At 45.9% G+C, this 20,590-nt stretch overlaps 1 protein-coding gene across 6 annotated transcripts in view; it reads right to left on the minus strand.

Moving 5' to 3' along the window:
- LOC117979073 (putative postmeiotic segregation increased 2-like protein 2) overlaps positions 1-14,250 on the minus strand; it is a 41,138-nt gene extending 26,888 nt beyond the window's left edge. For 3 of the 6 annotated variants that reach the window (XR_004669707.3, XR_004669704.3, XM_055108241.2), the window contains exon 1: positions 13,386-14,250. Coding sequence is in view for 2 of the 6 variants with exons in the window: in XM_055108241.2 (XP_054964216.1) it covers positions 13,386-13,390 (5 nt within the window). In the remaining 4 variants the exon portion in view is untranslated. The remainder of the gene's footprint in view (positions 1-13,385) is intronic. The other 3 variants (XR_004669708.3, XR_004669706.3, XM_034952619.3) reach the window with 3 other exon arrangements.
- Between the last annotated feature and the right edge of the window lie 6,340 nt (positions 14,251-20,590).

Raw genomic sequence — 20,590 nt, forward strand, 5'->3', positions numbered from 1 at the left:
TGAACCTCTGGAACGGTAGTTCGAACAGCTTGTAATACATGTCTCATGAAAGTTACATGGATGTGTATGTATATACATGTATGCTGGAATAACTCTTTAAATCTTGATTTCAGAAATCTGGAATATTTATGCTTATACTCAAGTAGGGAATTTGATTTGAGGTATTTTAAGTAGAGTCACCAAAAATAATCCATTGCAGCAAATTTAGAAAGTTATCATTAATGCTCAAAATATGGCATTTTCTACTTATTTTCACTTCACAATGTATCAAATAGGATTTCCAACATCTTATGAAAAGATACAGTATTTTCTCAAAGAGTTAAGAAAACTGGGGCAAAGGGTAAATAAGGGTAGAAAAATAATATGAAACCAGGGGAGAGGCTAGTACACAGAATACATGCTGTACAGCGTGTGTCATTGATTGCATCTCATTTTAAAAATAAAACGGCACATCCCACTTTCCTAAAAATGTGGCTTCTTGATCAGGAATCTCTATCTCTGTTACAGCAGTGGGACTTCTTGTCCTTTTTAATACTTTGTTCTTTCCTCCCTGCCTTAGGAAATATTCCATTTGATTCTGTCCTTGTTTTTTTTTTTTTTTTTCTAATAGGCAACCTTCCACAGCAGCAGTCTGAGACAATGAAAAATCACTTGAGCTTTTTAAAACAAATGATCGTGAGGAGCATTTGAGGATTCATTTGTTGAGTTAGTTGGAATGTCTTATGTGGGCAAGCTCATGTTTCCAATTTGGGACTTGGAGCAGGCAATCAGCTGTGTTGCATTCTCATATCCGCTTGACGTCAGCCCTGAGAGCTGCGGTATCTTTAGTAGCTCACTGTGTATGGTGATAGCAAGTGTGTGAGTTGTCCTCACGGAAAACAGCTCACTTGATAGTTTATGAAGCTGCAACTTGGCAGTGCTATCCAAGACCTTTCTTCCAGAAATTGCTGTTGCCACTACCACACAGTGGACAAATCTGAAAGGGAGAATTTAGTTTTTCCACGGACTCTCCTTTTCCTATGAAGATTTTTTAGTACACCCTGTACATAAAACCATGGCTTACAAAGTAAAAACATTGATCGCTTTTTTTTTTCTTTTCTGTTTTTTGAGGCAGAGTCTCACTCTGTCACCCAGGCTGGAGTGCAGTGGCCCGATCTCAGCTCACTGTAACTTCTGCCTCCCAAGTTCAAGTGATTCTCCTGCCTCAGCCTCCCGAGTAGCTGGAACTACAGGCGTGAACCACCACACCTGGCTAATTTTTTTGTATTTTTTGTTTGTTTGTTTTTTAGTAGAGATGGGGTTTCACTATGTTGGCCAGGCTGGCCTTGAACTCCTGACCTCAGGTGATCGCCAGCCTCGGCCTCCCAAAGTGCTGGGATTACAGGTATGAGCCACCACGCCTGGCTGATACATCAGCATTTTGAATGGGTGAGTTGAATATGATTAAAAAAAAAAAAAAAAAAAGGCCAGGCATGATGGCTCACGTCTGTAATCCCAGCACTTTGGGAGGGTGAGGCAGGCAGATCACTTGAGGTCAGGAGTTTGAGACCAGCCTGGCCAACATGGAGAAACCCTGTCTCTACTAAAAATACAAAATATTAGCCAGGCATGGAGGTGCACACCTGTAATCCCAGCTACTCGGGAGGCCGAGGCACAAAAATCGCTTGAACCCAGGAGGCAGAGGTTGCAGTGAGCCAAGATTGCGCCACTGCACTCCAGCCTGGGTAACAGAGCGAGACTCTGTCTCAAAAAAATAAATAAATAAAAATGAAAATGAAATGTGAGTATCTATGTAGAACTGCAAAATGTCTTAGGTAAAACGTAAAGTGTCCATTATTTTCCCTTTGTGCCACTGTAAATATGAAAAGAAATAATCAAATACTCTAGGCAGAATTGTAGGAGGGGGACCTAAAATTCTAAAATCAGCATTTGCTGAACCTTTTATTTTTGCCTTCAATGACTTTTAAAAATAGATTATATTTTTAGAGTAATTTTAGGTTTACAGAAAAATGCTGCAAAGTACAAAATTCCCATATAACCCCGTCTTTCTGTGCACAGTTTCCCCTACTATTAATGACATCTTGAATTGATGTAGTACACCTGTTACAATTGATGACCTGACATTAATGCGTTATTATTAAGTCTATAGTTTCCATTCAGATTCACTCTTTCTGTTGTACAGCTCTACAGGTTTTGCTGAGTGCATGAGGTCTTGTATCTACCACTACAGTATCACACCTAATAGTTTCACCACCCTAAAAATCCCCTGTGCTTCACCTATTGATCTCCCCTTCCCTACCCCTAACTCCTGGCAACCACTGGTCTTTTTACTGTCTCTCTAGTTTTGCCTTTTCCAGAATGATATGCAGTTGTAGCCTTTTCAGACTGGCTTCTTTAACTTAGCAATATGCATTTAAGATTCTTCCATGTCTTTTTGTGGCTCGATAGCTCATTTTTTTGTTGCTGAATAATTTTCCACTGCATAGATGCACCACAGTTTGTGCAGGAGCTGTGTGCTTGAGAAGCTATGTGTGCTCTAGGAGCTGTTCGCTGGAGAAGCCACTCCTTAAAGCAGGCTGTGGGTCAAGCCTGTGGGAACCAGAAAGCAAACCGTTTTTCGTCTGCAGCATCTCTCTAGCGCCCTCTACTGACAAAGCTTAAAATTGTGCCAGCTAGTGAAGAAAAAAATATGTAAAAGGCCCAGATTCATTTTCACTAGCAGGCAAAAAGGATGGTTTTGAGGCTGCCAGGCTATAAATCAAAAACAGGCACAACAATCTAACCTACCACAGCTAGTAAGATTCAAGGAGAGAAGCCAGGCAAACTGAAAGCTAATGACTTATGAAAAGCACCCAAGCTCACTCTCTGGACCAAAGCACTAGTTTTTTTTGTTTTGTTTTGTTTTTTGAGACAGAGTCTCACTCTGTTGCCCAGGCCGGAGTGCAATGGCATGTTCTTGGCTTATTGCAACCTCCACCTCCCAGGTTCAAGCGATCCTTCCACCTCGGCCTCCTGAGTAGCTGGAATTACAGGTGTGTGCCACCATGCCTGGCTAATTTTTATATTTTTAGTAGAGACGGGGTTTCACCATGTTGACCAGGCTGGTCTTGAACTCGTGACCTGAAGTGACCCACCTGCTTCAGCCTCCCAAAGTGTTAAGATTACAGGTGTGAGCCACCATGCCCAGTCTCAAAGCACTAGTTCTGCTGATCAGTGAGTCTCAAAGTGCCCCCCTCGGATCTCTTATGCTAGAATCACCTACGGGCTTGTTACAACGCAGATTCCTGTGCTGCAGCTGGAACTGACAACTGAATTAGAATGAAGGAAGGCAGACAGGCATCTATAGTTTAAACTTTTACTCCAGCTAGCTCTATGTACACTAACATTTAAGATTCAGGTGATCCTTGAGGGTAGGGGCCTTTTTAATTCATACTTGGCTCTTGGCCCAGTATTTGACTCTTAGAGGGTGTTGCTGTAGATAGGCTGGTTCCTGCATTGGTTGGTTGGTTGGTTGGTTGAGAGATCTGATTCCAACCCAAGCAGCTGTAACTGGCCATGAGCTACAGCCCCAGCAATACTTTAATGGCATTTGGCAGATGAGCACGTCCCTTCACTAATGTTAGTAAAGCCCAGAGGTGAGACATCCTCACTAGAATGGCAGATGGTATTTTCCATAGATGACTGTGGCAATATCTCCCATCCCGCATCTTCTCCTACAGTGTGACCTTGCCACCCTTCCATCAAGAGGCAGGGTCTATGTCCTGGATCCTTGAATCTAGGCAGGCTTGGGACTTGCTTGCAATTGATAGAATGTGCAGAAGTGATGCTCTCTGAGGCTACCTTAAAAAAGGCAATGGCCGGGCACGGTGCCTCACGCCTGTAATCCCAGCACTTTGGGAGGCTGAGGTGGGCAGATCACAGGGTCAGGAGATCGAGACCATCCTGGCTAACATGGTGAAACTTCATCTCTACTAAAAATACAAAAAGTTAGCTGGGCGTGGTGGTGGGTGCCTGTAGTCCCAGCTACTCGGGAAGCTGAGGCAGGAGAATGGCGTGAACCCGGGAGGCGGAGCTTGCAGTGAGCCAAGATCGCGCCACTGCACTCCAGCCTGGGCGAGAGTGTGAGACTCCATCTCAAAAAAGAAAAAAAAAAAAAAGGCAATGCAGTTTCTTCCCTGTTCCTTGGGGCTCATGCTTTTGGAGCCATGAGTCTCCGTATGAAAAGTACCACTACCTTGAACCTCCACACTGTAAGGAAGCCCAGGCCTTCTGGAAAGGCCACATGTGGGTTCCCCAATCAACAGCCCTTGCTGAGGTTCCGCCCAACAGCCAGATCAACCACCAGACAGTAAGTGGTGATGTCTCCTGGGATTCCAACCCCCAGCTGTTGAGTCACTCTTAGCCATTAAGTCTTCCCAGCTGAGGCTCCCAAGCCATCCCACTGCCATGTCCAATTTCTGACCACAGAATCTGTGAGGGTAGTCAAATGGTTGTTATAAGCTGCTTAGTTTAGGGATAATTGGTTACACAGCAATAGTAATTACAACAAATTAGAAAGCACTTCTGGATTAGAATCACCTGGCCATCTCATCATCCAAATCATAGAAGCTGAAAAGCATAAGCTTCCACTTTAGCCTTCCCTCCACTGACAGTATTGCTAAGATCTTCCTTCCCCTCTGCTGAACATCACTGTGGAAGAGAAAACCCAAATACTCCTAAACTTGTTATAGTGTCTAAGAGTTGTATTTGGAAGACTTTAAAAGACAAAAAAAAACACTAGTTCAGAAGTGTACCACGTGCCTCACTACTTAATACCGGGGAGGCTTTATAAAGCAACATGAAAACCTAAACCAGTGTCATTTTTATATTCCCATCTGAAAAGAAAAGCACAAAATAATCAACTGTGCCGTAGAGTATCCAGGAATTGGCCAAGTAATCTTTAGCAAGCCTCTCCATTTGGAAGACCAAATGGAATAATGAGAAAGAGGAAATCATAGGGATCCATAAAACCTGGGTTCAAAGTAGGTTCATCCTTATGTTGTCTGGGTGGTCTTGAGCGAGTTACTCAACCTCTCTGAACTTCAGTTTATTTATCTCCAAAACAGGATTATCTAATTATGTTCCTAGCCACAGGGCTGTTATGCTGACCAAATGTGGTGTTCAGAAATATGAAAGCACTTTGTACAGTGAGAAGACTAAATATGAACAGAAAAATGAAAGAAAAAACAAAATAAACTACGTGTGTATCCAGGCAATGTAGGCCAGTGTCAAAAAAGGTAAAGTAAGGGCTGGGCGCAGTGGCTCACACCTGTAGTCCCAGCACTTTGGGAGGCCGAGGCGGGCGGATCACGAAGTTAGGAGTTTGAGACCACCCTGACCAACATGGTGAAACCCCGTCTCTACTAAAAATACAAAAATTAGCCGGGCGTGGTGGCGCCCACCTGTAATCCCAGCTGCTCAGAAGGCTGAGGCGGGAGAATTGCTTGAACCTGGGAGGCAGAGGGTGCAGTGAGCCGAGATCGTGCCACCGCACTCTAGCCTGGGCGACAGGGCGAGACTCAGTCTCAAAAAAAAAGAAAAACAGGTAAAGCAAAAAGCAAAACAAAAAATTCTCTATTAAATGTCAATGTTCCTGGCAGACACAGGTGCTCATATTTACCTGTTACAGTGATAGAGGATCCAGGAAGTGAAGTAGCATCACTTCACTGTCTTCCCTGCAAATCCTGTTTATACCAAGTTTTATACCGCTTTGCTTTGAGCAAATTCATCTGCTGCTGCTAAACTGCTGCCTTCCCCAAAACTCCCACTTTCGAACAAGCCTGTGATTGCTTTGCAAAGACTCATTTCCAATTCAGATTCCTAAGATAAGCTGCCAGTCTTCTTGGGGTCTTCCGTCTCACGGTTTTATGTCCGGCCAGCAGCAGGCCTAGCCCTCTCCTGTTGCTCAGTGAATTTCAATGCGAATCTTCTCTTTTCTACTTGCATGACCGAAAAGACCCTCAGAGACCAGCCAAGCCCATCATTTTACAAAACAGAAAACCAAGACCTAGGAGAGGAGAAGGCTCACAACCAGGTGTCACAATGTATTACAGAACGGAGCTCCTCTTTCCATAAATAGTTTTCTCCTCGTTATTCCTGCATCGAGCATGTGTTCCAGACTGCCTGCTTGACATCTCCAGATGGATGACTAATAAGTTTCTTAAACTTAACTTGTCCAAGCAGAACTCTTGATTCCACCCACCCAAATGTGTTCTTCCCCTAGTCCTCCCAATCTCAGTTAATTGCCCAGTTGCCCAGGCCAAAAACCCAGGAGTCATATTTGATTTATTCCTTTTTTTTCTTTTTTCTTTTTCTTTTCTTTCTTTCTTTTTTTTTTTTTTTTTTTTTTGAGACAGAGTCTCACTCTGTCGCCCAGGCTGGAGTGCAGTGGTGCAATCTCGGCTCACTACAATCTCTGCCTCCCGGGTTCAAACGATTCTCCTGCCTCAGCCTCCCAAGTAGCTGGGATTACAGGCGTGCGCCACCACATCCAGCTAATTTTTATATTTTTAGTAGAGACAGGGTTTCACCATGTTGGCCAGGATGGTCTCGATCTCCTGACCTCATGATTCGCCCGCCTCGGCCTCCCAAAGTGCTGGGATTACAGGCATGAGCCACAGCTCCCAGCCGGATTTATTTCTTTTATCTCACTTCCTACATCCAATTAACCAACACGTCCTGTGGCTCTGTCCTCAAAATACAGCCAGAAATTGCCTACGTCTCACCACTACCAGCACCTCTCAGAGGGCTTCTATTATAAAATAGCCCCCCACTGAGATTCCCTGGCTCCACACCTGTCTTCCTTGAGTCTTTTCTGCACATAGTAGCCAGAAGGGAAGTTTTAAAACCGTAAATTAGATCACTTCACTCCTCTACTGAAAGGGCTCCGACGGTTGCCCATCTCACAATAAAATCCAAACTCCTTGCCATATTCTTTACACCATGTACCCTGCCGACTTCTTGGGCTCCATCTCCTCCTACTGACTCCCTAGCACTCTGCAGTCCTGTCTCTCTTGGCCTTTTTGCTTTTCCTGGAGCGCACCAAGCTCATTTCCATCTCAGGTCATTTGCACTTGCCGCCTCCTCTCCTGAAATGCTCTCCACCCACATCTTCACGTGGGTTGTTGTCTTCCTTTATGTAGGCTTCTAACTGAACCTACCTTGACCAGTCTTTCAAAAAGAGTACACCCCAATCACTCCAATTCTTTATCCTGCTTTACTCTTTTTTTTTTTTTTTTTTGAGATGGAGTCTTGCTCTGTCACCAGGCTGAAGTGCAGTGGCACAATCTCAGCTCAACATCTGCCTTCTGGGTTCAAGCGATTCTCCTGCCTCAGCCTCCGCAGTAGCTGGGATTACAGGTGCCTGCCACCACACCCAGCTAATTTTTGTATTTTTAGTAGAGATGGGGTTTCACCATATTGGCCAGGATTGTCTCAATCTCTTGACCTCGTGATCTGCCCACCTTGGCTTCCCAAAGTGCTGGGATTACAGGCATGAGCCACTGCACCCAGCTTTTTTTTTTTTTTTTTTTTTTTTTTTTTTTTTGAGACAGAGTCTCACTCTGTTGCTTAGGCTGGAGTGCAGTGGCGCGACCTCAGCTCACTGCAACCTCCACCTCCCAGATTCAAGTGATTCTCCTGTCTCAGCCTCCCAAGTAACTGGTACTACAGGGATGTGCCACCATGCCTGGTTAATTTTTTTGTATTTTTTCGTAGAGATGGGGTTTCACCATGTTGGCCAGGCTGGTCTCAAATTCCTGACCTCAAGTAATCTGTCTGCCTCATCTTCCCAAAGTGCTGGGATTACAGGCGTGAGCCACCATGCCCAGCCTATCCTGTTTTACTCTTCTTTATAGCACCATCTCCACATGAAATCACACCACACATGTTCATGCACTTGTTTACTCTATGTCGTCACTGCTGTTCCTGAAGCTCCATGAGGATGGGGTCTTAGCCTGCCTTGGTCCCTTGCTTTATCCAGGGTGCCTAAAACAATGTCTATCACATATCAATCACATAGCAGAATGTCTATCACAATATTTATTGAATGACTGAATCAGCAAACTCACATATAAAATTTGGGACAATCCAAAACTTTTTGAGAAACAACTTTTAGACTCAACACACAATGGGTGTACGTATCCTTTTTTAGCACATGGCTCATGTAGAGGCCATTTTATCTGTGATGGATTTACCACAGGGCCACAGTGCTTACAAAGAAGAGAGAGAATCGAATATTCTAAAGCGCGTTTAGCGCAAGGAAGGTCCTGCCTGGGCACTGGAGTTCTGGGTGGGACTTTGTTTTCCTGCAGCATAGTAAGGTACTGACAGATTCAGACTTTGGTGCATTCCCAGGACATGTGGCTTCCAGCAGAAAGGTGGGTCATTTCCAAGCAGTCGAAGCATTTCGTCTGTGCAACACAATTTAGAGCCCTTCCAGAATCCATTTTCTCAGTGGACCTCCAGGAATTCCCTGTCAGGAAAGAGTCAGACCTGCAGGGGGAGCTGATAGCATGCATCCATCCTGGAAAGCCTCAGAAAATGGGGGTCCAGAAATCTAGCTATTCCTTCAAGTGGGATGGATTTAAAAGGTTATCGAATTTTATAAACATCCAGGATATTATTCTCTTACTCCTGCCAGAGGCTGAGAAATTGAAAGATTCTTAAGACTCAAAATCTCAAGTGGTCAAATTGCTTTCATACAGCCCGTATACAGCAGGATTTTATCGGAACTCTGGGGCCACTTCCTCTTCAAGGGTAGATTTGAGAGTCCCTTATCTGCTTGTCTACAGACGTTGCCAAGGTGGTGGCTCCAAATGATGGTGAAGAATGCACAAGAAACACTGTCAAAATTCTGCCTCAAAAACACAAGAAGCCAGCTCTCATTATCAGATAGAAACTCTCATGGGTTTATTGAGAGGACCCCAGAATTTCGCTTCATGCAAACAAGAGCAAAACCATGTGACCGTCCTGTTCAGAGGCCGAAAAATACTCAGCAAAATGGAAATCACTGTATTAATCTTTGTTTATTCACAAATAGCCAGGTCAGAATTAATTATCAAACCTTGCTTCTAAGTTCACACCAGGAACTCCATTAAGCTTTCCTGAAGCTGGTTTTTTTGTTGTGTGGGTCATAAAGTTTGCTTACTCTCAGACTCCAGTCCTTCAAGGCAACCCCTGGCAATGACAAGGAGTCCTAGTTCCCATCCCACTGTCACTCTAACAAGAGCCAGAATAGTGAGAAGGAAAAGGGGGCGGTTCCTCTCCGCCTGCTGTCCTGTGTTAGATCTGGGAAAGGGCAGGAGGAGACCTTTGCTGAGAGTGGTGGGCCTGGGACTGCCTCCAAGGCAAAAGCCTTCAAGTCTTCACAGTGGCCTCAGCATCTCCTTTTCAAGCTTGTGAATTCCTGGACTTCTTTCTCAAGATCTTAAAACCAAAACAGCATATGGAAAGATACATTTTTCAAGGTTGCTCATTCCTTGTCCACACGGTAACATCCATGTCAGTGTATCTGATTATGTGCTCAGATCTCAGCAAGCTGTGGCTGCATAGTAAGGATGCATCTAGATTATAATGACTTGGAGTCATCACCCGCCCAAAAGAGCAGAAAATTCAGGCCCCCTTCCCTTGGTTCCCTTCCTCAGGGTCCATATTTGTCTACTATTACTTACATAATTAATAGCTCTGAAGGAATGCATCTTACAACTAACATCAAAAATTAAAAACACAACTCTTGGAGTACCTCCAGTTCAAGGTGTTGGCTGTTCCTAGTTGTCTGATGGTCATCCTCAGCCTGTGTGCTGAGGATCTACTCATCTGGTCATCCCTGCTTGGAGTTATCTGCACTGGGATAACTGGAGGTGGGAGGCAGAGGAAATTTCGATTCCCAATGCCTCTCAGATTTGTTGCAGTCTTCCTGGATGTATCAGCATATGAAATAGGCATAGAGGGAAGAGGGGCTGCTTTGGCTGTGAATGTGACACATACGTACGTTGGACCTGTTGGGTTTGAGACACCAATGTTTCCATTACTGCATCTTGAAGGGTAGGGGCTTGAGGACCTCCGAGATTCTTCCAGATCATTCATGCCAAAGGCAAACCCTATGATGGTGTATGCTGATATTTGATGACAATGGAAAGTGAGGTGTGTGCTTTTGGGAAGACTCTATCAGGCATATGGAAAGCGCTCTGGTGTTTGCCCCTTGCTCTTACGGCCTTCCTGTCGATTTCTTCATTTGTGACACACTCATGCATCCATTCTTCATTTATTCATCCCCCTTTCCTCTCAGTTCTCAAAACATTGTATTTGGGACTCTTCTGGCATGTATTTTCTCACATTGCATTGTGTCACCAATGCGTGTTGGATAAATGAATGGAATGAGAAAGGATGGGGAAGTCATGTTTTGGCAAGTACTCCCACACAGGAAGAGAGCTGCAGCAAGAAAGTAACCAGACCACCCCCGCCCCCTAAAAAGCAAACATTTAAAAAAAACACAAATGGATATAAAACCCAATGAACTCCATGTCCTTACGATGAAAATAACAATCTTGGGATAGTTAGTGTAGTGTTATTGTAGGGACAATAACGACAACAGCTGACTTTTTTGTATTGTTGATAATAATGATGTGAGCACATTCTATTTGTCAGGTATGCTGCTGAAAGTTTTATGTACACACTATGTATCTAATAGATACATATTATCTCATTTAATCCTCACAATGACCCCAGGAGGTAAGAATTATTACCCCCATTTTATATATAAGGAAACTGAGGCTGAGAGGTTAGGTCACTCCTACAAGATTGTATAGCTGCTAGGAGGCAGCTGGAATTCAAAGCTGGTCAGGGCGACTTCAAAGCTCAGACTCTGTCCACTCTAGTATCTTGCCACTGACATCATCACTGTGTCTAGTCCATATGATAAATGGTGTTCCTACTGGTGACCCTAAATCATCATGTCATTTCCTAGTCTTAGAAAAGTGCACAGATGTGTACTACCATTTGGAAAGAGCCCTTCCCAAAGGCTCAAAGTTAAAATGTTTTAGTTCTCAGTTGGTTACTCTTCAAATACCTGGAAATTTCATTTATATGGAGATCTTTTTCCCTGTCAGTAACACAAATGAGGAATTACAGTAGTTTTCTTGAGATTAAACCCCCAGAAACACACACAGAATGCCAGGCACAAATGCACCATGACTTTGCACATGAGAAGAGTGATATATCTTGGTTTGGTTCTAAAATCTTAAGAAATCATGTCCCAGACTAGTTTAACCTCTTGAGCCATAAAACACTTTGGCCTATTGGCCTATTGGCCTATTGGATTCAGAGAATAATCCATAATGACTCAATTCAAAGTCCCTCTCCTGGGTCCCTGTGAAAAGCTGAGTCACAACTTTTTTATACTTATAAACTGGATGATCCCTGCCACCAAATGGCTTTCCTTTCCATTTGCCCCCACCATTGTCAGGCTACTGCTCAGCCTGAAAACAAAAGGTCCTGAAGGCATCAGATTAATCTCCTTCGGGCTTATTCTTTCCCAACATGATGCAAGTGAAGGTTCTTGTAAGCAAAAATTGTAAATTCATAGGTGGAGCTCGGGGCTTAAACATACTGCACAGTGAACTTCTCTTTTTCTCCTTTAATTGGCCATCTTGGATAGCCCAGCCTCAACATAATTCATTAGACTTTCATGCTATATTTTATTTGTTTTCCTTCTGAGCCAAGAAAGAAGTAAGAGGTTAAAAAGCACACATTTGGAGTTAGAAAGAGTGCCCTCACATCTCAGCATTCTTCCATTCTCTGAGCAAGTTGCTTCAGTTTTTTAGAGTCGTATCTGAAAAGTGGGGTTATAATCCCTTCCTCGCCCATTCTTCTTTCTCTCTTTTTTCCTTACTTGAAAATCCTTGACATGTCAAAAGCCGAGGAGAGTGCCTAAGTTTGAGCAGGAAGCTTTTGTCACAGTACTTCCTCCATAGTAAATTAGTTATTCTAATTACTAAGAGAGAGCACAAAGCTAGGCACAGTGGCATGCTCTTGTAGTCCCAGCTACCTGGGAGGCTGAGGCAGGAGGATCACTTCAGCCCAGGAGTTTGAGGCTGCCGTGTACTGTGATCGCTCCTGTGAACAGCCACTGTACTCCCAGTCTGGGCAACATAGTGAGACCCCATCTCAAACAAAAATAAATTTTTAAAAGAGAGGACACAGCTGGTTAGGTTCACAGGAAGACTGAGAGTCCAGCAGTGCCACCGAGGGTCCCAGCACAGACGTCAGGAGGGGCTCCATAGTTTAGCTGACATAAATTATGGAGCGTCAGTTGGCTTTGTTATTGGCCAATGTAGTGGGCTGAATAGTGTCCCCCAAAATTTATGCCACCAGAACCTTCAGAATATGACCTTATTTGGAAATAGGATCTTGGTAGATGTAATTAGTCAAGTGTTGTGCGATGAAATCATCCTGGATTTAGACTGACTCTAATCCCAATGATTGGCGTCCTTGGAAGAACAGGCCAGGACACAGAGACATGAGAAGGCCATGTGAAGACAGGGCAGAGATTGGAGTAAGCTGGGATAAGCCAAAAACTTCTCTACCAAAAGCTGGAGAGGCAAGGAAGTTCCTACCCTAGAGGCTTTAGAGGAAGCATAGCCCTGCTGACACCTTGATTTCAGACTTCCAGCTTCCAGAACTGTGAGATAATTAAATTTGTATGGATTGAAGACACCCAGTTTGTGGCTCTCTGTTCCGACAGCCTAGGAAACTCACACAGCCATTCTCTGCTTCTTCACCTGAACATTCTGGCTTTGTCTTGCTATAAAGTTTGAGCTGCGAACAGCAAATGTGAATGCGATGAATGAACTGGTACCTGAGGAGGGATTTGAGAAAGAAGAGAACAACCTGCCATCACACCCACACAAACACTGCCTGCAAGATTAAGACCGAATTCTTTAGTGTGTCCTTCACTACATGCCAAGATCTCACCAGCCCAGTGTTTCTAGGGTCAGCTGCGTTGGAATAGGATTCATTCCTCTCCCAGCCACATGCAACTGTTCAGTCGCCAGGACATTCTTGTCCTCTCCCATCCAAATCCAACCCATCCTCAAGTTTTAGGTTCTGCGCCACTTCCTCCAGGAAGTACACCCTAATCCATCCTGTATCACCAAGGATGCTTTTGGTTGGGAGTGCAAAAATACCTAACTCCAGCTGACTTAGACAATGAGAGGAATTTATAGTTTCACATGACTGAAAACCCCAGAATAAGAATGGCATTAGGTAAGAAATATTTTGGTGGTTCTAGTTTATTCCTGTCTCTTCATTCACCTTCTGCAGTTAGCCTTATTGGAAGGCTGACTCACCTCATGGTTATAAAACAGCTCTCAGCAGCTCCTGGGGCTTCTTCCTTCAAATCCAACACTAAGGCTCAGTCTTTGTTTCAGCATTCCGGGCCAAAGTCTCACTCTTCACTCTGATTGGTCCAGCTCGGGGTGGGCCTGAACCAATCACTGTGCCCAGGGGGATGGCTTGCCCTGATTGGCCAAGCCAGGTCTTGTGTTCAACATCTGAAGCTGGAAAGAAGAATCTCCCTCGCTGGAAACACGTGGTTCTCCAACTAGAAGCAATGGCTGCTGGAAAAGGGGCAGGAGGAATGGAGGCTGAGAGACAACAATCAGATGTCCATTTCAACATTTTGCATCGTTGGTGCTCAATAAAGTTTTGTTGAAGTGAATTACATTTTAAAAAGGAAATAGAGAAAAAAGTTGTTTTCAGCCTTTCAGATTCCCAAAGGATCCTATTACGTTGTTTTCCCCACGTTGATTAATCCCTTCTTCAGTAAGCAAGGCTAATCGTAGACAGCAGAGCGGCTCTCACGTGCTGAAACCAGATACATTTCGAACATTTTCATCATTTAAAAACGAAGTCCAATGTCCCCTGCATTTTTTGTGTGTGAATATGTGCATCGCTATAAATAGAAGTGGAAAAACACTAAGGCTGTGTGAACTCAGTTGGCAGGGGCCCTGCATTCGGACCCCCAAATATAGCCTGCTGACAATTTGCCACAGGCATGATTTTTCCACACAGTTCATCATTTTATACATTCTGAGCAACCATCCTGGATATTTGTTCAACAGTACATTTTTTCCACTTCATCTTTTGGCCAAATGTGTGGCTTTTCCTTTAAAAAGAGATGAGAATGTCAGGCACAGATAAATATATATCCCGGCGCTTGGCTATAATGCAGTTCTCCACAGGCAGTTCTGTCTCCTGTCCGTGGGAGTGCTCTAACTCTGGAAGCCTCCGGAAGGCCTGGGTCTCACACGCCCTCTCCCATAGCTTGAGCCAATGACGGGAACCCTGAAGAGAAGTTTCAGGGAGTGGGAAGCAGATGTCGTTTCCGTTCAACAGAACCAGACAGAAAGGGAAGCTCGGTGAGGGGTTTCTCAGCAGAGGTGAGCTCCGGGAAGCTTTGCTGTAGGGGACCACCTCAGAAAGTAGCCATCAGTCTCAGAACTTTCCCCAGCCTTGTTACACTGATGTTCCACCTACATTTCTCTCCTTCCTTCTCTCCCTCTCCAGACCCCACCCAGGTTCCAAAGTCCAGCCTCACGGCTGGACTTGATAAATCTGATTATAGTTGATACAGGCATTTCACTGTATCAACTATAATCAGACGTGTCAAATCTGATGTCTGGTCCATGTCAAAAATGTCAACTGGATCCGAGTGTGGGATTAGAACAGACTTCCCAGTGGGTACCATGTAGTTAATGAGGGTCTAGATTCCCAGGCCAGACCGTAGAAGCCCATGTGACCCAGATGTGCTGGTGATGTCCTGGGTTGAGGCTTCAGGTCAGCTTTTGAAAGGGAATGGACCTCACTGGCTGCTTCATTTAGCCCCTCACCCTCGGTCCTTCCCTCTCCTTCCTGTCTCAGATGTGAATGATGCATACCTAGAGGTCAGCTGCCATCTGAGTGCCAGGAAGCAAAGGCCACACCTTCTTGAGTAGCTGCAACAGTCCAGGGCTGCTTACCTCTAGGCCTTTTTACAAGCAGAAAGTGGGGCAAGAAATAAGAAAAGAGAAAGCTGTTCAAAGAACTCACTGTAGGCACCGTTCTGCATCATGCAACAGAACATAGTCCTAAACTGATTCAGGAGAGTTCTTTCTGCAGCTCCAGGGGTACTGACTCCTGATTTTAAACAACTGGGGGCCCACATATCTCTTTTTTAACTTTTTTTTTTTTTGAGACAGAGTCTCGCTCTGTTGCCCAGGCCTGGAGTGCAGTGGCGCAATCTCGGCTCACTGCAACCCCCAGCTTCCAGGTTCAAACAATTCTCCTGCCAAGTAGCTGGGATTACAGGCACATGCCACCACGCCCAGCTAATTTTTGTATTTTTAGTAGAAACGAGGTTTCACCATGTTAGCCAGGCTGGTCTTGAACTCCTGACCTCAGGTGATCTGCCCACCTTGGCCTCCCAGGGTGCTGGGATTACAGGTGTGAGCCACCGCACGGGGCAAGATATCTTGATCACGCAGAGGCCACCAATGAGCTTTGCTATTCCAGGTGTCCCTTGACAGGCCTGGTGGCGGGTTGGATTGGGAAGAGGAGATCGTGGAAACACCGGATGGATTAAGTGGCTGGAAGGAGAGGCAGGAGAAGCTCTCAAGGGACATGCTCTTGTTTTAAAATAGGCACAGCAAAGTGAAACTGCCCCCAGCAGGGCTGCTGTCCTCGCTCTCCGCTCTGGGGCTATCCCAGCTCACCCGGCCATGCATGCCCCACTAGCAATTTTCTTCCTGCCAGGAGCTTGGAGCAACCTGAGTCCACACCAGCTCTCACTAAGCTAGGCCTTATCCATCTGCTACTCAGGCAGGAGGGATCCTGGATGCTCAGTGGCTTCAGCCAGGGCCACAGGCTGGTTCTCAGCAGTCTTCTGTGAGCAGCAAACAGAGCCCAGGGGTTGCAAGGGCAGGCCTGGGTCTGCTCTGAGGGGCTGCAGCACAGCCTAGAACCCTGTGGCATTTGTCAAATGGTGGCAGCAGCTCTGAGAATTATGTGCTGTATCCGATCACAAAGTTTCATCTTTCTGCAGCATAAGACTTTGCAGAAAAGGACAATGGCTTTGCCAAGGACCAAAGACTGAGTCACTGCTATTGTGCTGGAGTGAAGAGAGAGGGATCAGAAGAGATCTCTGGGCAGGAACAATCTTATTACTATTGTTACTTTTAATAATTCTAACAAAAGGGTCACAATTGTATTTTTTTCCCAGAGTATTGTCACCTTTATTGACTCATTTAATTCCCACAATATCCCTCTGAAGTAGGAAAGCAAAAGCTGGGGGTATTGGATTCACATTTAAGAAATGAAGAAACAGGCTCAGAAAGAGTCACCGACTCCACAGGATCACACAGAGAATCAGATGTGATCTCAAACTAAAGGTAATACTAATAACAGTTGTATCATCTAGGGTCCCCGCAGGAAACAGTGGCATTCTCCAGAGAGGTAGTTCCTAAGAGTGTAATGAAGGGACTACTTACAGAAGTGGGCACAGGTTAAGGGTACACAAGAAGGGAAGCATCTGAGGCCAGCAAGAGCAGGAATGCCCTGCCACCCCGACGCCTGGAGGAGCAGAGAGAGCGGGCAGAACCTCAGTGAGAGATTTGCCGGTAGGAGGGGGCCACCAGGCAGGAGCTGAGAGAAACACAGCCATTGCCAGACCCACAGAGCGAATACCTCATAGCTCTTCCCTCCCAGCCCCTCCCATTTCCTGTTGGTGCCTCCCATAGGGCAATTACGCGCATTGCCTGCAGTCCATGAGGTCAGCTTCCCACAGCTGAGGGCCAGTGGAGAAGGGTGCAGAGCAGATCCGGAGGAAAATGGAAAATACCCAGCTGCGATCTGCTGTGTCCTGATTACATGGCAGGAACCATACTAGGGACTAGGTGGTTTCGCGTAATCCTTGCCGTAGTGCTGTGTAGTAGAAACAAAATCTCAGATGGCCAACTCAAATGTATAAGGAATGAAGCAGGCCGGGCGCGGTGGCTCATGCCTGTAATCCCAGCACTTTGGGAGGCCCAGGCGGGCGGATCACGAGGTCAGGAGATCGAGACCGTCCTGGCTAACACGGTGAAACCCCGGCTCCACTAAAAGTACAAAACAAAATTAGCTAGGCGTGGTGGCGGGCGCCTGTAGTCCCAGCTACTCGGGAGGCTGAGGCAGGAGAATGGAGTGAACCCGGGAGCTTGCAGTGAGCCGAGATTGCGGCACTGCATTCCAGCCTGGGCGGCAGAGTGAGACTCCCTCTCAACAAAAAAAAAAGAAAAAAAGAAATGAAGCATTTGGCTTCACGCAGTGGCTCATGCCTGTAATCCTGGCACTTTGGGAGGCCAAAGTGGGTGGATGATTTGAGGTCAGGAGTTCGAGACCAGCTTGACCAACATGGTAAAACCCCGTCTCTACTGAAAATACAAAATTAGCGGGGCATGGTGGCCGCACACCTGTAATCCTAGCTACTCAGGAGGCTGAGGCAGGATCACCTCTCGAACCCGGGAGCGGAGTTTGCAGTGACCTGAGATGGTGCCATTGCACTACAGCCTGGGCAACAAGAGTGAAACTCCATCTCAAAAAAAAAAAAAAAAAAAAAGAAATGAAGCAATTATAGTTTTTTTAAGTATATAATTTAATTTCCAAATGGAGCCTCCATTCTGCTAGGTGGCAGAAATTTTATGTCAGCTCATGGTTTCTTCAGCCAGTTCTGGATCCCAGCACAGCCCAACCCCTTGAAAACGTCTTCCAGGAGCTTTGTGTGTGTCCATGTGGCTTCCCAAGTGCCCAGTCACCAGCTGCTTCTATCCATGGGTGCACACTGACATCTCTCAAGGCATCCTTCTTCCCATCTGGTCTCTTGTCATTGGATCAAATTAATGAGTGCCTGTCCCAACTATGTGATCTCTCTAGGTCCTATTCTCTTTCAACCCTCTAGGGAACTCAGGAAACATTGGGCTATTGTCCATAATGTGGTGATGGTGGTGGTGGTGGTGGTGGTGATGGTGGTGGTGGTGGTGGTGATGGTGGTGGTGGTGGCGGTGATGGCAGCGGCAGTGGTGATGGCGATGGCGGCAGCGGCGGTGGTGGCGGTGGTGGTGGTGGTGGTGGTGTCACCCGAGGCTGCCTTGGTCCAGCCAGCACGCAGCCTTCTCTATACATTCTCTCTCGTGTGGACCCGTGGGGGAATTCTATGAGTCTTGCCACTTCAGGGCTCCACTCAGAAGGCAAGGTGAAGTCTTCTTTGGAGCCAGATTCCCAAATGGATCTGGAGTCTCCATTACACACAACCCCCTAGGGGTTTGACCCAGAATCCTCCTCTCAGGGTCATGTGACAATATCTACCCAACCCTCTTGCTTCTTCTCTCCTCCCTCTTGACTCTTTTCCCACCCGCCTCCTGCCATTGACTCCAGCCTATAGAATCTTTAAACAATCACTGACGTATTGAAAGAATGGCTCTGGGTAATTAGGCATATTTCTGTTTCCAAATCTACTGTTTATGCATAAGCTTTATTCTCCAAGGCTTGCAAGAATAGGATTTTAAAGTTGAAAGGCCTAGATTTTTGCAACCTAAAGCTTTTTCTTTAAAAAATATTTTTTTTTCTTATGTCTGACATGAGAAAATTAGAGCTCAAAAATTGAGAGTCGCCATCTTGGTTGTCTGCCTTCTCTGGTGGCATCCCTTTCCTGGGGTAGTAAGCCTCAGCTGCCACCTGAAAAATAAGGATCTCAAATTACAGGAACTACCCAATATGAAAACCATAGCAATAGTTAATGCAGAAATGGAATCATCACGAAGATAACGCAGCTTAAATTTCAGGCCTCCCTTGGAAGAGCTGCTTCCCCAACCTTGGGAGGACTCAAGCAATAGATTAACATGGTTTTTTTGTTGTTGTTGTTGTTGTTTTGGGTTTTTTGTTTTTTTTTTTTTTTTTTTGAGACAGAGTCTCACTCTGTTGCCCAGGCTGGAGTGGAGTGGCACAATCTCGGCTCACTGCAAGCTCCGCCTCCCGGGTTCATGCCATTCTCCTGCCTCAGCCTCCTGAGTAGCTGGGACTACAGGCACCCACCACCACGCCCGGCTAATTTTTTGTATTTTTAGTAGAGACAGGGTTTCACCGTGTTAGCTAGGATGGTCTCGATCTCCTGAACTCGTGATCCGCCCGCCTGGGCCTCCCAAAGTACTGGGATTACAGGCGTGAGCCACCGCGCCCGGTGCAGCATGTTTTTATAAAATATGCAAAAATCAAGATATAATATTTTAACAATTCCTGAAGCCCACATCTCCCACTCAGACTTCGTTTCCACCACACATCTGCTTGTGTTGGGTGGTGATGCGGCTCTTTGGGGCTTTAGCCGAAGGGAAGTCGAACTGGGTCTACACAGTAACATCCTCAGCCTGGACTAGGGCAGTGCACACCCTCTACTTTCAGAAGCTCCTCTCTTGTCCTTCTCTAGCTGCGTTTCTACCCTAAGGGCAAGGAGTCTACAGGGCCAAAGGGAGCTTCACCCTCTTCCAGGCTACTCCTCAGGTGCGGCAGCCATGGGAATCTGCCTCTCAGAGCTTCCTTGAAGAAGAGCATGAGGGACTGGGTGCAGTGGCTCACGCCTGTAATCCCAGCACTCTGGGAGGCCGAGGTGGGCAGATCATAAGGTCAAGAGATCGAGACCAGCCTGGCCAACATGGTGAAACCCCATCTCTACTAAAAATACAAAAATTACCTGGGCCTGGTGGTGCACACCTGCAGTCCCAGCTACTTGGGAGGCTGAGGCAGGAGAATCACTTGAAGCCGGGAGGCAGAGGTTGCAGTGAGTCGAGATTGCACCACTGCACTCCAGCCTGGCAACAGAGAGAGACTCTGTCTCAAAAACAAAACAAAACAAAACAAAACAAAACAAAAAACCACAGGAAAAAAAAAAGAAGAGCATGCTGTCAGCAGCAAGGGCTGCAGTTAGCTGAGACCTCCAGCTAGAACAGCATCAGGATCTGCCACACTGTCTGAGTCAAGGCCACACTTCCACCAGGCAGCCTTCAGCTAAAGAGGGACCACAGCAGGAATCCTAGTGGCTGGCCAGCTCTGCCAGTGGGAGAGCCTTCTCATGGGCAGTCTTTCACTATAGCTCCCTATTGGGCTGGACCAGGTTTCATCAGATGGCATCTCACTCTGAGCCTCTACCTGCTTACTCTGCTCCTTCTCTAGTTCCTTTCACAGGTTCAGATTGGCATTGGGATATGCAGTCTTTTTCTGCCCAATCCTGCTTCATCCTCCTATCACGTTAACAAGGCTTACCTCTTACTCAGTCTCCAGCACTCCTAACTGACTCCATTTCTTCTACCCAGAGGACCTGACCTGACACCATCGATGCTGGAAGTGGCCTGAGAAAGCAATAAAGAGAGGGCGTGGCACCTTGATCAGCTAGCATGAGGGCTCCATCCCAGGTGGTCTGGGAGGCACAGAGGGTGCCTAGGATGACACAGCAATCCAGTTGCTATGCTTTCAGTGATGCTGACTTGGGAAA

Source organism: Pan paniscus, chromosome 12 (genome assembly GCF_029289425.2).
Source record: "Pan paniscus chromosome 12, NHGRI_mPanPan1-v2.0_pri, whole genome shotgun sequence".
NCBI classification, from domain to species: Eukaryota; Metazoa; Chordata; class Mammalia; order Primates; family Hominidae; genus Pan; species Pan paniscus.